At 60.1% G+C, this 10,913-nt stretch overlaps 1 protein-coding gene across 3 annotated transcripts; it reads left to right on the forward strand.

Moving 5' to 3' along the window:
- Positions 1-1,503: 1,503 nt before the first annotated feature.
- ZNF687 (zinc finger protein 687) lies at positions 1,504-10,909 on the forward strand. 3 transcript variants are annotated; one of them, XM_045790553.2, is made up of 9 exons: positions 1,504-2,353; positions 5,389-7,511; positions 7,649-7,827; positions 8,167-8,343; positions 8,432-8,594; positions 8,744-9,076; positions 9,171-9,283; positions 9,502-9,643; positions 9,789-10,909. In XM_045790553.2, exons 2-9 carry the CDS (start codon positions 5,406-5,408, stop codon positions 10,284-10,286), a joined length of 3,711 nt encoding a protein of 1,236 aa, XP_045646509.1. In that variant the 5' UTR covers positions 1,504-2,353; positions 5,389-5,405; the 3' UTR covers positions 10,287-10,909. The 3 variants fall into 3 exon arrangements, with proteins under 3 accessions (XP_045646509.1, XP_045646510.1, XP_087722406.1); XM_045790554.2 differs by lacking the exon at positions 1,504-2,353 and adding an exon at positions 2,428-2,560; XM_087866280.1 differs by lacking the exon at positions 1,504-2,353 and adding an exon at positions 3,567-3,877.
- Positions 10,910-10,913: the final 4 nt, after the last annotated feature.

Genomic DNA, 10,913 nt, shown 5'->3' on the forward strand with positions numbered 1-10,913 from the left:
CTACTTATCATATTTATTGTCTTCTCCGTATGTTTCATGAGGACAGAGATTCTTGTCTGCTTTGTTCACTGCTGTATCCTCAGTGCCTACAACAGTATTTTACTTATAGACGATGCTCAAGTATTGGTTGAATTAATTAATTGAGTGAATAGTGCATCTAATTGAAGAACAAACTTGTACTCAGAACTCTTCTGACAAAAGAATCTGTGAAACAGTGTTTAGCTTTCTAGGCCCTTAGAATTTCAACTGCACTGCCTTTGACCTTGGTTAATACCTAACCTAACCTGCCTGTGCCACAGTTTCCTCCCCACTAAAATGGAGATAATAGTAGTACCTCCCTCATTCAGTTGTGGTAAGGATTATGTAAGTTAGTACACATGGAATTCTTATAATAGGTCCCACACACAGTCCGTGTGCATCGGTAGTAATTATTACTCCATGCAGGAAAATGCAGAGGGAAGGGAATGTCAGTCGGCCTCATCCAGGAAGCTACTCTCCTTAGTGGTTCAGAGGTGGAAGGGCGCTGTGAGTTGGAGTAACTGCAGGCAAACCTCGAGCAAGAAGGCGGCAGACAGGGGGGTACTAATTCCATTTGCCCATCACTTTATAAATCACGTTAAGTTCTAAACGCGTTTATTATTATTTTTAATTTTAAAAGATTTTTATTTATTTGAGAGAGAAAGAGCATGAGCGGGGAGGAGGGGCAGAGGGAAAAGGAGAAGCAGGCTCCCCGCTGAGCAGGGAGCCCCACGCGGGACTCCATCCCAGGACCCTGGGATCACCACCCAAGCTGAAGGCAGCCGCTTAACCCACCGAGCCACCCAGGTGCACTAAACGCGTTTAATCCTCACTAAAACAATCATGTCGGTTGGTATTATAATCCCCATTTTATCCATGAGAAACCGGTTCAGGGAGATCGAGCGACTTGCCCCATGGAACCATTGATTTCCCAAGATTTCCACCCAGGGGCTCGGATTCACATCTCAATACAGTCGCTATTACTCATGCAAACTCTGAGGGTGCGCCGAAGAGTCCTAGATCCAGAGGCCCAGAGGCCCAGACGTCCGGTGACTCCTGCGCAGGGTAACAGAACCACTTTTAATAACTACGTCCGGGCGGTGAACGGCTTCGTGCTCCGCAACCGTGGAGGTTGGCAGGCGGATAAACCTTCCCACTGGTGGGCACGCTGGGCTTGCATATGCATTCTGAGTATCACGGCAACTGGTTTTCCCAGCATCCCCTCCCCTTCCCCCGCCTCCAGGGGGCGTGGCAACAAAGCGCGGGAAAACCGGCTTCGACTCCACCCCCACCCCGTGCTGGGGGCGGGGAAAAGGAGAGCTCTTAAATGGGAAATGCAAGCGACAGCCGGCTCACACCCCATCCCCGTGCTAAGGAAGCCTACCAGCATACCGCTTTAAGATCCCTTTGGAAAAGGCCCAGGCCACGCCAGCACTCTAACGTCATCTCTCCTCCACTTCCGGTCTGCAGGGCCGCCCCGGGCTCCAGGAGCCTGTTCCTTCTACACTCCTAACTAATCCCGCCCCTACTGCAAGCCCTCCTGCAGAGGGAGAAGGTACGGGTGACGCCATCCGCGCGAGATCCCTATCCATCCAGATTATATGACGATTTAGACAGTGGGAAAACGGCAAGGAACTGGTCAACCAGATGACGTAATGTTTTGGGTAACGTCCCATTTTGTGACTTCTGCACAGCATGACTGACATTGGGGTTTAGCTTGAGAAAACAGAGCAAACGGAGCTACGCATCCGCGCTTCGCTCAGAGTCGACGAGGTTCTCCACAAAGTGCCCACCAAATAGAAGCCGAGAGTTCTTTTAATTTGCATAAGTGAACTGCAAGCTTCAAAGATTGCGGCCAATAGGAGTGAGGGGGCGGAGACGCGCCTGGAATAGTCACCGCCTCTAGAGGGAAAGCAGGGGATCAGATTGGCTTTTTCCTAAGCGACAGTAGCGGAAGCCAGTCGTTTTTGAGATGCCCAGATGGTGCAGGTGGGCCCGGCGTAACCAATGGGGAGAGGCATCTTCAGAAGGACTAGGCTCCTTGCCCAATGAGGCTGGGAGGACTGTGCGGGGCTAGTTCCGAGCGGCAGTACTTACGGCCAACCCAGAGCGGGCTTGGGCGGGGCGCAGTGCTGAACGACGGGGGTGTTGGCCAATGGCGAGTGCGGAAGCGGGCAGCCCAGACCTGGAACGCGGAGGGAGCTGAAGGAGGGGGAGGCTGAACCGGAGAGAAGCAGGAAGTAGCGGCGGCCTCGGGGAGGGCGGCGACGGCGGCGGTGGCGGTGGGAGCAGGGTAGAGACCGCCGGGTCTCGGCCCGCACTTGGAGCGGAACAAGTAAGCATGCCTGGGGTAATACCCGCCCTTGGCCCCGCCCCCTGGGGGGGGCGGGTAAATACCCCCGCCCCTCCCCCACTTGGTCAACTACCCCCTTCTCCGCGCCGCCCCCCTGGGGCGGCTTCTAGGAAGGCCCCGCCACCGCTTCCATCCCTTGAGGCGGATGGGCGAAACTCCCAGCCTGTTGAAAGCACAGCCCCTAGCCGGGTAAACGTGGAGGGAGGGTCGGGGTCCTCAAGTCCTGGCGCCCCGAGCCTAAGAGGCGTCCGAAGCACGGCCCGGTGACTGGTGGCTGCGGGATGTCGCGACCTAAAATGGTGTCCGTGTTCGGGGGCGGGGGCGGGGGAGCTGGGCCAGGCCGGAGCGGAGCCTGCACCCCGACTGGGCGCGGGTCAGCGTCCGGGCCCGGGCCGGACGCAGGCTCGTGCCCCGGGCCGCCGCGCGCCTAAGGATCACTCCTCAGTCTCGAGGGAGCCGCGGGAGTCTGCGGGAGGAGGAGGCTGTGCCGCGCCGGGACGGGAGGGTGGGAGGTCGGAGTTGGGACGGACCCCGGCCGGAGAGCTGCGAGTCACGCAAAGACCGTCCCCTCCCCACTCCTCTCTTTCTGCGCGCCTCCCCTACTCCGCTGAAGTCCTGGGCCGGGAGGTGCTGCGCGGCAGCTCCCCAAGGGCCTGGCCTGGCCGGGGCCCGTCCTTCCCTTCTCACGCCGGTGGGAGCGAGAGAAGCGCGGTCCGCCTCAGTTTCCCCATTGGCTTCTTCTCTGTATACCCCGCCCCCTCCCTGCAACCCCGGACATGCTCCCGGCGCCGGCCCTCGGCAGATGGCAGGGACTTAATTCCGCCCGCTGCCCAGCTCGGCGGCAGCCTAATCGCCCCCGGCCGCCGGCCCCTCGCCCTGCTCTGCAGGCCCCGGGCCAGGGAAAGAGCAGTGGAACCCCCTCCCGACCCAGGCCAGTTCACCCTCTTCCTGTTCGGCCCCTTCCTTTGGCTTTTGGGGAAGAACAGAGGGAAAAGGGGGGAGGGCCCGAGCCCAAGAGTCCGGGCACAGCAGCCGCAGAAAGGCCTCGGCCGTGGGCTGGGGGAAGCCTCTTTGGCCTTGAGCTCCAGCTGCTTGGTGGACTGTCCGCTCCTGGCTATCGCATGACCTCTAAGTCACTTGGACGCCAGAGGGGGAGTTGCTTGGGGAGGGCGAGTGGGGAGATGTTTTCTCCTAGTCCCCACTGATTGTGCTCCACCAGCCCACTTTTCTGAGGGCCGGGGTGGAAGGTAGCTTGGTTTCTCTCTCCTGGTGGGGAGAGAAGCAGGCAGAGGAGGGAGGGCCCTAGCTCTCCCATCAGGGCAGAGGCAAAGGGTGGAGGGCTTTGTTCAAACGCAGAGACTGCAGAATTAAGTAGGGGGTGGTGAGGGGAAACTTCCCTTTCTTCCTCTTGTTGGTACCCTCTTCCTACACCCTACCTTGGTCCCGGCATTGCCAGCTGCCACCTGCTGGGACTATCTCCAGTTTCGGTCTAAAGGCTTGCAGGAGGTGAGAGAATTGTCCCTGAGAAAGGGCTTGCATCCTGGGCAGAGAATGTGTTGTGACAGAGACTTTTTCAGTTTCTTTTTCCTACTTACAGAAACACTTGTGGGGAGAAACTGGTGAGGAACAGACCTGGGTCCCCCACAAGCTCCAGGCTGGCCATGTTGGTTTAGTGCCACATGCGTCTTGTGGGATATTTGTGTGCGTGTGTGTGTGTGCGTGCGCGCGCGTCTGCGTGTCTGCCTGCACGCATGTGTGCACACACACTGGGCCAGGTTGGGGTTGGGCAAGACTTCCTGGACTGGTGTTACCAAGGGAAAATGAAAAGGGTGAGGAGTGTGAGTTAGGAGCTCAGAGCAGGGATGACACGGGTGAGGGGGCTTGGCTTTCCCCTTTGTGGCAGCGTGCTGGATAAGTTGCCCTGGAGTTTGGCCCTGAGAGAGCAAGATGGAGAGGGAGGGAGAGAGGAGGGGCTGGCCCCGGGAGGGCCATGGGAGGGCAGAGGCACTCTGGGGAAGGTAGGTGAGCTAGCGGCAGGTGTTTGTGACAGGAGAGGCCTAGGCTGGGGCCCTTGTGACCAGACTGCCGGCACGGTTTTCCCCTGTCTTTTCTCTTTGTCTCTTTCTGTTCCTGTGTCTTATTCTTTCCATCTTGCTCTCTTGGGTGATTTCCCTGAGTCCACTTTTCCTTGTTAACCAAGCTAGATCGCCAGGTGTCAGTGATGACCCCAAGTCCCCAGACTTGACCCCTGACTCTTGTCTCTGACCCCAGCCCCAGATTCCTAGTGCTTACTCCTTCCCAGCTTCTCCTTGACTTGACATGTCCTTGTTTGTCCCAGCTGTAATAATAAATCCTATTCTGGGTTCTGATTCTCAGGGTTATGATTCATACTGTGCGCAGAATCACCCTGTTGTGTATGGGTTACTTGCCTCCCCTTTCAGAAGTAAGGCAGTGGACATCAGGTCATTGATAAAGCTGGAACTCGAATCATTTCTTCATCTTGGCTTAAGTCCCTGTCCCTTTGTACACGTGGCCTGTCAGATCTCTGCGGACCCCCAGAAGATCCATGAAGAATTATGAGTGGATCCCATGCTGCCATGAACGAGCCCTTAGACCCAGAGCATCGTGTACACCTTCCTCCTTAACAGTGGTGTTGATTAACGGGTTCTGTGCTGGGCACAGGAGGGGCCGAGGTGGTTTCAATCAAGGTGTTCACTGAGCTCCCTCTGTCTGTATTACCCTTGTCTCTCAGCTGTATTTCTGAGAAGTTCCTTTGCTTCTGCTTTTCCTCGATGTTGGTGTCTTCCCTGGAATGTGCACATAACCTACCTTTCAGTTTTAGGGTTTGGCAAACCAGGCGCTTCCATCAGCTCTAGGATTCGCGCTGTGGTAGAAGTGTACCCAAGTCAGACTGCTCGTGGTCCCGAGAGGATAAATATGGAGATCCCGAGGGAGGAGGGCCAGGGTTCCTGCCTCCAGAGGGCTTAGTTTCTCGCTCTTTTTTCTGTTTTCATCAGGCCTGGGACCTGCTGCCATGGGGGACATGAAGACCCCTGATTTTGATGACCTTCTTGCTGCATTTGACATCCCCGATATTGACGCGAATGAAGCCATCCACTCTGGGCCAGAAGAAAACGAAGGGCCTGGTGGCTCAGGAAAGCCAGAACCCAGTGTAGGCGGTGACTCTGGAGAAGCAACGGCAGCAGCTGCCAGGGATGGTCCCGAGGTTCCAGCTCAGGCCTCTGATCATGGCCTGCCGCCGCCAGACATCTCAGCAGTCAGCGTTATTGTCAAGAACACTGTGTGTCCTGAGCAGCCTGAGTCCCCGGCTGGGAGTTCAGGAGGGGAAGGGACCCGGGCTGGAGGGGTGACTAAGGAAGGGCCTGTGGGGCCTCGTCTGATGCAGAATGGTTTTGGGGGCCCTGAGTCATCCCTTCCAGGTACACCCCACTCTCCAGCTCCTCCCAGTGGGGGTACCTGGAAAGAAAAAGCCATGGAAGGCAAAGCTCCTTTGGACCTCTTTGCTCATTTTGGGCCTGAGCCAGGGGAGCACCCCGATCCTCTCCCTCCCTCTGCACCCTCCCCACCTCGGGAAGGGGCCATGACCCCTCCTCCTTTCCCCTCTCCCTTTGAGCTGTCCCGGGAGAATGGCCCAGCCTTGCTGCCACCTGGTTCTCCCCCACCGCTGGGGACCATGAAGCAGGACAGCTGCAGCCCCCTTCATCCTCAGGGCCTAGCCGGGTTAGGCTCTGGCTTGAGCCCAGAGGCCACGGGCATTACTGCTAGCGCCTCGCCTCCCCGGGTTGCTGGGTTGCCCTTCTTCAAGCAGTCTCCAGGGCATCAGAGCCCTGTTGCCTCCCCCAAAGTGCCCCGCTGTCAGCCCCTGAAGGAAGAAGAGGAGGAGGGGCCAGTGGATAAGGCTTCCCCCGAAAGTCCCCAGAGTCCCTCTAGTGGAGCCGAAGCTGCAGATGAGGACAGCAATGACTCCCCTGCCTCTTCCAGCTCCTCAAGGCCTCTCAAGGTGCGGATCAAGACCATTAAAACATCCTGCGGGAATATCACAAGGACTGTAACCCGGGTCCCCTCAGACCCCGATCCCCCTGCCCCCTTGGCTGAGGGGACCCTCCTGGCTGAGGCTGGCCTCCTGAAGCTGTCCCCCGCAACCTCGACCCCTGAGGGTCCAAAGGTGGTGAGCGTCCAGCTGGGTGACGGCACAAGGCTAAAGGGTACCGTGCTGCCCGTAGCCACCATCCAGAACGCGAGTACTGCCATGCTGATGGCGGCCAGCGTGGCCCGCAAAGCTGTGGTTCTGCCTGGGGGCCCTACCACCAGCCCTAAGACGATGGCTAAGAATGTGCTAGGGCTGGTGCCCCAAGCCCTGCCCAAGGCGGAGGGGCGGGCAGGGCTGGGGACAGGGGGGCAGAAGGTGAACGGGGCCTCAGTGGTGATGGTGCAGCCTTCCAAGGCGGCCACCGGGCCAGGCGCTGGGGGTGGCACGGTGATCTCGCGGACCCAGTCCAGCCTGGTGGAGGCCTTCAACAAGATCCTCAACAGCAAGAACCTGCTGCCTGCCTACCGGCCCAACCTGAGTCCCCCGGCTGAGGCCGGGCTGGCCCTGCCTCCGACAGGCTACCGCTGCCTCGAGTGCGGGGACGCCTTCTCGCTGGAGAAGAGCCTGGCGCGGCACTATGACCGCCGGAGCATGCGCATCGAGGTCACCTGCAACCACTGCGCCCGCCGCCTGGTCTTTTTCAACAAATGCAGCCTGCTGCTGCACGCCCGAGAGCACAAGGACAAAGGGCTCGTCATGCAGTGCTCACACCTGGTCATGAGGCCCGTCGCCCTGGACCAGATGGTGGGGCAGCCGGACATCACGCCCCTGCTGGCTGTCCCGCCCGCCCTCGGACCTCCAGCCTTGCCCGCCTTGGGCAAGGGTGACGGGGCCATCACCGCCGCCATTACCGCGGTTGCTGCTGAGGCCCCTGTGCTGCCGCTCTCGTCCGAGCCGCCCGCCGCCCCTGCCAGCTCGGCGTACACGTGCTTTCGCTGCCTGGAGTGCAAGGAGCAGTGCCGGGACAAGGCCGGCATGGCTGCCCACTTCCAGCAGCTCGGGGCCCCCGCCCCTGGGGCCAACAGCACTGTGAGTTCCCTCTCGCGGCCCTTCCCAGGGGTGGAGCCCGAGGCCATGGGAGTAGGATCCGGGGTGTTGGGGCTTGGCCAGGAGAAGTCATGGGGGCAGGCCACTCCTCACTGACCTCGTTTCCACCCCCTTGACAGGTGTGCCCAACCTGCCCCATGATGCTCCCCAATCGCTGCAGCTTCAGCGCCCACCAGCGCATGCATAAGAACCGGCCCCCCCACGTCTGCCCGGAGTGCGGGGGCAACTTCCTGCAAGCCAACTTCCAGACCCATCTTCGGGAGGCCTGTCTACATTTGTCTCGCCGTGTGGGATACAGGTGCCGCCCGCCTCTCCTGCCCGTGGTCTTGCCACTGTCCCCCCCCCCCCCCCGCCACCACCCCTCCAGTGCTCAGTGGCCTCCTGTGTCCCAGCACCAGCCTTTTAGCTGGCCTGTCAGGGAGAGCCCCGTCTCTCCTGCCGAACCCCTCAGTCTGAGATCTGTCTCTGCCCCGCCTCCACAGGCCTCAAGGAGCAGGGTCCGCGTACCCCCCTTGTCCCACCTTGCTCACGCTCCGCTGCCGCCGGTGAACTTTTGAGTCCGGCGGTTCCCAGGAATGACGGGGCTGGGGGACGGGCCGAGACAACCTGCCTCACCTCAGCGCCCCCTTGCCCCCAGGTGCCCCAGCTGTGCAGTGGTGTTCGGGGGTGTGAACTCCATCAAGTCCCACATCCAGACGTCGCACTGCGAGGTTTTCCACAAGTGCCCCATCTGCCCCATGGCCTTCAAGTCTGCACCCAGCGCCCATGCCCACCTGTACACCCAGCACCCCAGCTTCCACACGCAGCAGGCCAAGTACGACCTGGCAGGGAGTGGGGTGGGCTGGAGCGGGGCTGGGGCCCCGCCGGGCAGGGTGTCTGCACTGTCCTCTCCACCCACACAGGATGATCTACAAGTGCGCCATGTGTGACACGGTCTTCACTCACAAACCCCTCCTCTCCTCACACTTCGACCAGCACCTGCTGCCCCAGCGTGTCAGCGTCTTTAAGTGCCCATCTTGTCCTCTGCTTTTTGCCCAAAAAAGGACCATGCTGGAACATCTTAAGGTATAGGAGTTAAGGGACAGAGGCGGGTGCTTAGCTGTGGTGACCTGGGGCTAGGGTAACATAACCCTCAGGAAGTGGGTGGGGGAACGACGAGGCCTCTGGCAAAGCCAGGCCCTCCCCCACAGCGGCTACCCCCTTGTCTCCCTCAGAACACCCATCAGTCCGGGCGCCCGGGGGAGGAGACTGCTGGGAAAGGGGCTGCGGGTGCCCTGATGACCCCCAAGGCTGAGCCCGAGGAGTTGGCTGTGTCTCGGGGAGGAACAGCTGCCCCTACTGAGGAATCGTCTTCATCCTCAGAAGAGGAAGAACTACCCAGCTCTCCTGAGCCCCCTCGCCCAACCAAACGGCCCCGACGGGAACTAGGGAACAAAGGCATCAAGGGTGGGGGTGGGGGCCCTGGAGGCTGGACCTGTGGCCTTTGTCACTCCTGGTTTCCTGAGCGAGATGAGTATGTGGCTCACATGAAGAAGGAGCATGGCAAGGTGAGTGGGGCTTCCCCTTGGGATTGGGCTGTGTGGCTGTGGGGATGGGGTCTTAGAGCCTGGTTTTGAGGTTCCCTACCCTCTGCTCTTCCAGTCAGTGAAAAAGTTTCCCTGTCGCCTGTGTGAGCGCTCCTTCTGTTCTGCCCCCAGCCTGAGGCGTCATGTCAGGGTCAATCATGAGGGTATCAAGCGAGTTTATCCATGCAGGTAACCCCCACTCCCGCCTCCTTCCTCTTTCTGAGCAAGTGGCCTGCCCACCCCATGCCCCCAGCCCCTCTAAGTACCTTCCAGCCATGACTCATCTGAGTGGACCAAAGGTTGAGGCCTCCCTCTGCTCTGGGACCCCCCCCCCCCCCCGCCAAGCCCCAGGCCTTGGTCTTTGGGACAGTCTCCTGGCGCCCACGCCGCCCGCTGTCCCCCTGTAGGTATTGCACAGAGGGAAAACGCACCTTCAGCAGCCGCCTCATCCTGGAGAAACACGTCCAGGTCCGGCATGGCTTGCCGCTCGGGGCCCAGTCCCCCAGCCGGGGGAGCACCCTGGCTCGGGGCCCCGGTGCCAGAGCCCAGGTAGGCAGAGGCCCAGCCTGCTGTTTCAGGGCTGTGGGACTGGGAAGCCGCAGGGTTGGAGGCCCTGGCCTCAGGAAGCTAGGTGGGGGTGCCAGGATCAGCGTGGGGATCGGGGGAGGCCTCATTTCTTCCCTCTCATCGCCAGGGGCAAGGACGGAAACGGCGCCAGTCCTCTGACTCCTGTAGTGAGGAGCCCGACAGCACAACACCTCCAGCCAAGTCCCCCAGGGGTGGGCCTGGCTCGGGAGGCCACGGCCCCCTGCGCTACCGGAGCAGTGGCTCCGTGGAGCAGAGCCTCATGGTGGGCTTGAGGGTGGATGGCGGTGCCCAGCAGTGCCTCGACTGTGGCTTGTGCTTCGCCTCCCCCGGCTCTCTCAGCAGGCACCGTTTCATCAGCCACAAGAAGAAACGGGGTGCGGGTAGCGCCAGTGCCCTGGGCCTGCGTGATGGGGAAGAGGAGGCCCCTCCTCCACTGAGGTCTGACCCAGAGGGTGGAGAGTCTCCCTTGCCTGCTCCTGGAGGCCCGCTGACCTGTAAGGTCTGTGGCAAGAGCTGCGACAGCCCGCTCAACCTCAAGACCCATTTCCGCACACACGGCATGGCGTTCATCAGGGCTCGGCAAGGGGGCAGTGGGGACAACTAGGCCCGGGCCTGGACTGACCCGCCCCCTCCCCTCCCTCTTCGTCAGGAGCCTGGGTCACTGCTGCTGTCTGGTCCCTGGGCTAGGGATTTCATCCGAATTCATGTTTTGTTCAGCTCCTCTCCCCCAACCCCCAAACACAGGCTTTTGAGGATCATAGTGATTTGCAGTCCCCCCTTTGGGTTTGGCCTTTGGGTCCTGGTAGAGTGGGCCCTCCATTCCTCCTTTCTGAGCCCAACACTAATTATCCTCCTGCCGCAGACCCCGAGTGGGTCAGGCTGGGAGGAGGGACTTTCCTAGGCCTGTTAGCTGGGCCCAGGGAAGGCCCCCGCTGGGGCCCTCAGGATGCTTCTCAACGCTCAAGGGCCTGGCCCTGCGCCTGCACCATCCTTCAGACTCCCTGGCACTTGAGCCCCCCACCCCCACCCCTGCAGTGCCTTTCACTTTTTTTTTTTTACCCAGAAATCCAGGGGGGTTGGTAGGGATGAGTCCTGTCAAGGGGGGCCCAAGGGAGAGGAGGGGACAGGCTCTCAGGAATCCTTTATTCTTGTAGTAATAATACTAACAGTGGGGAAATGGGAGGGAGAAAAACCAGACCATTAAAACTGCTCGTGGTTTAATCCCCATTCA

Source organism: Ursus americanus, chromosome 12 (assembly GCF_024610735.1).
Source record: "Ursus americanus isolate L20-20 chromosome 12, mUrsAme1.1.p, whole genome shotgun sequence".
Classification (NCBI taxonomy): Eukaryota; Metazoa; Chordata; class Mammalia; order Carnivora; family Ursidae; genus Ursus; species Ursus americanus.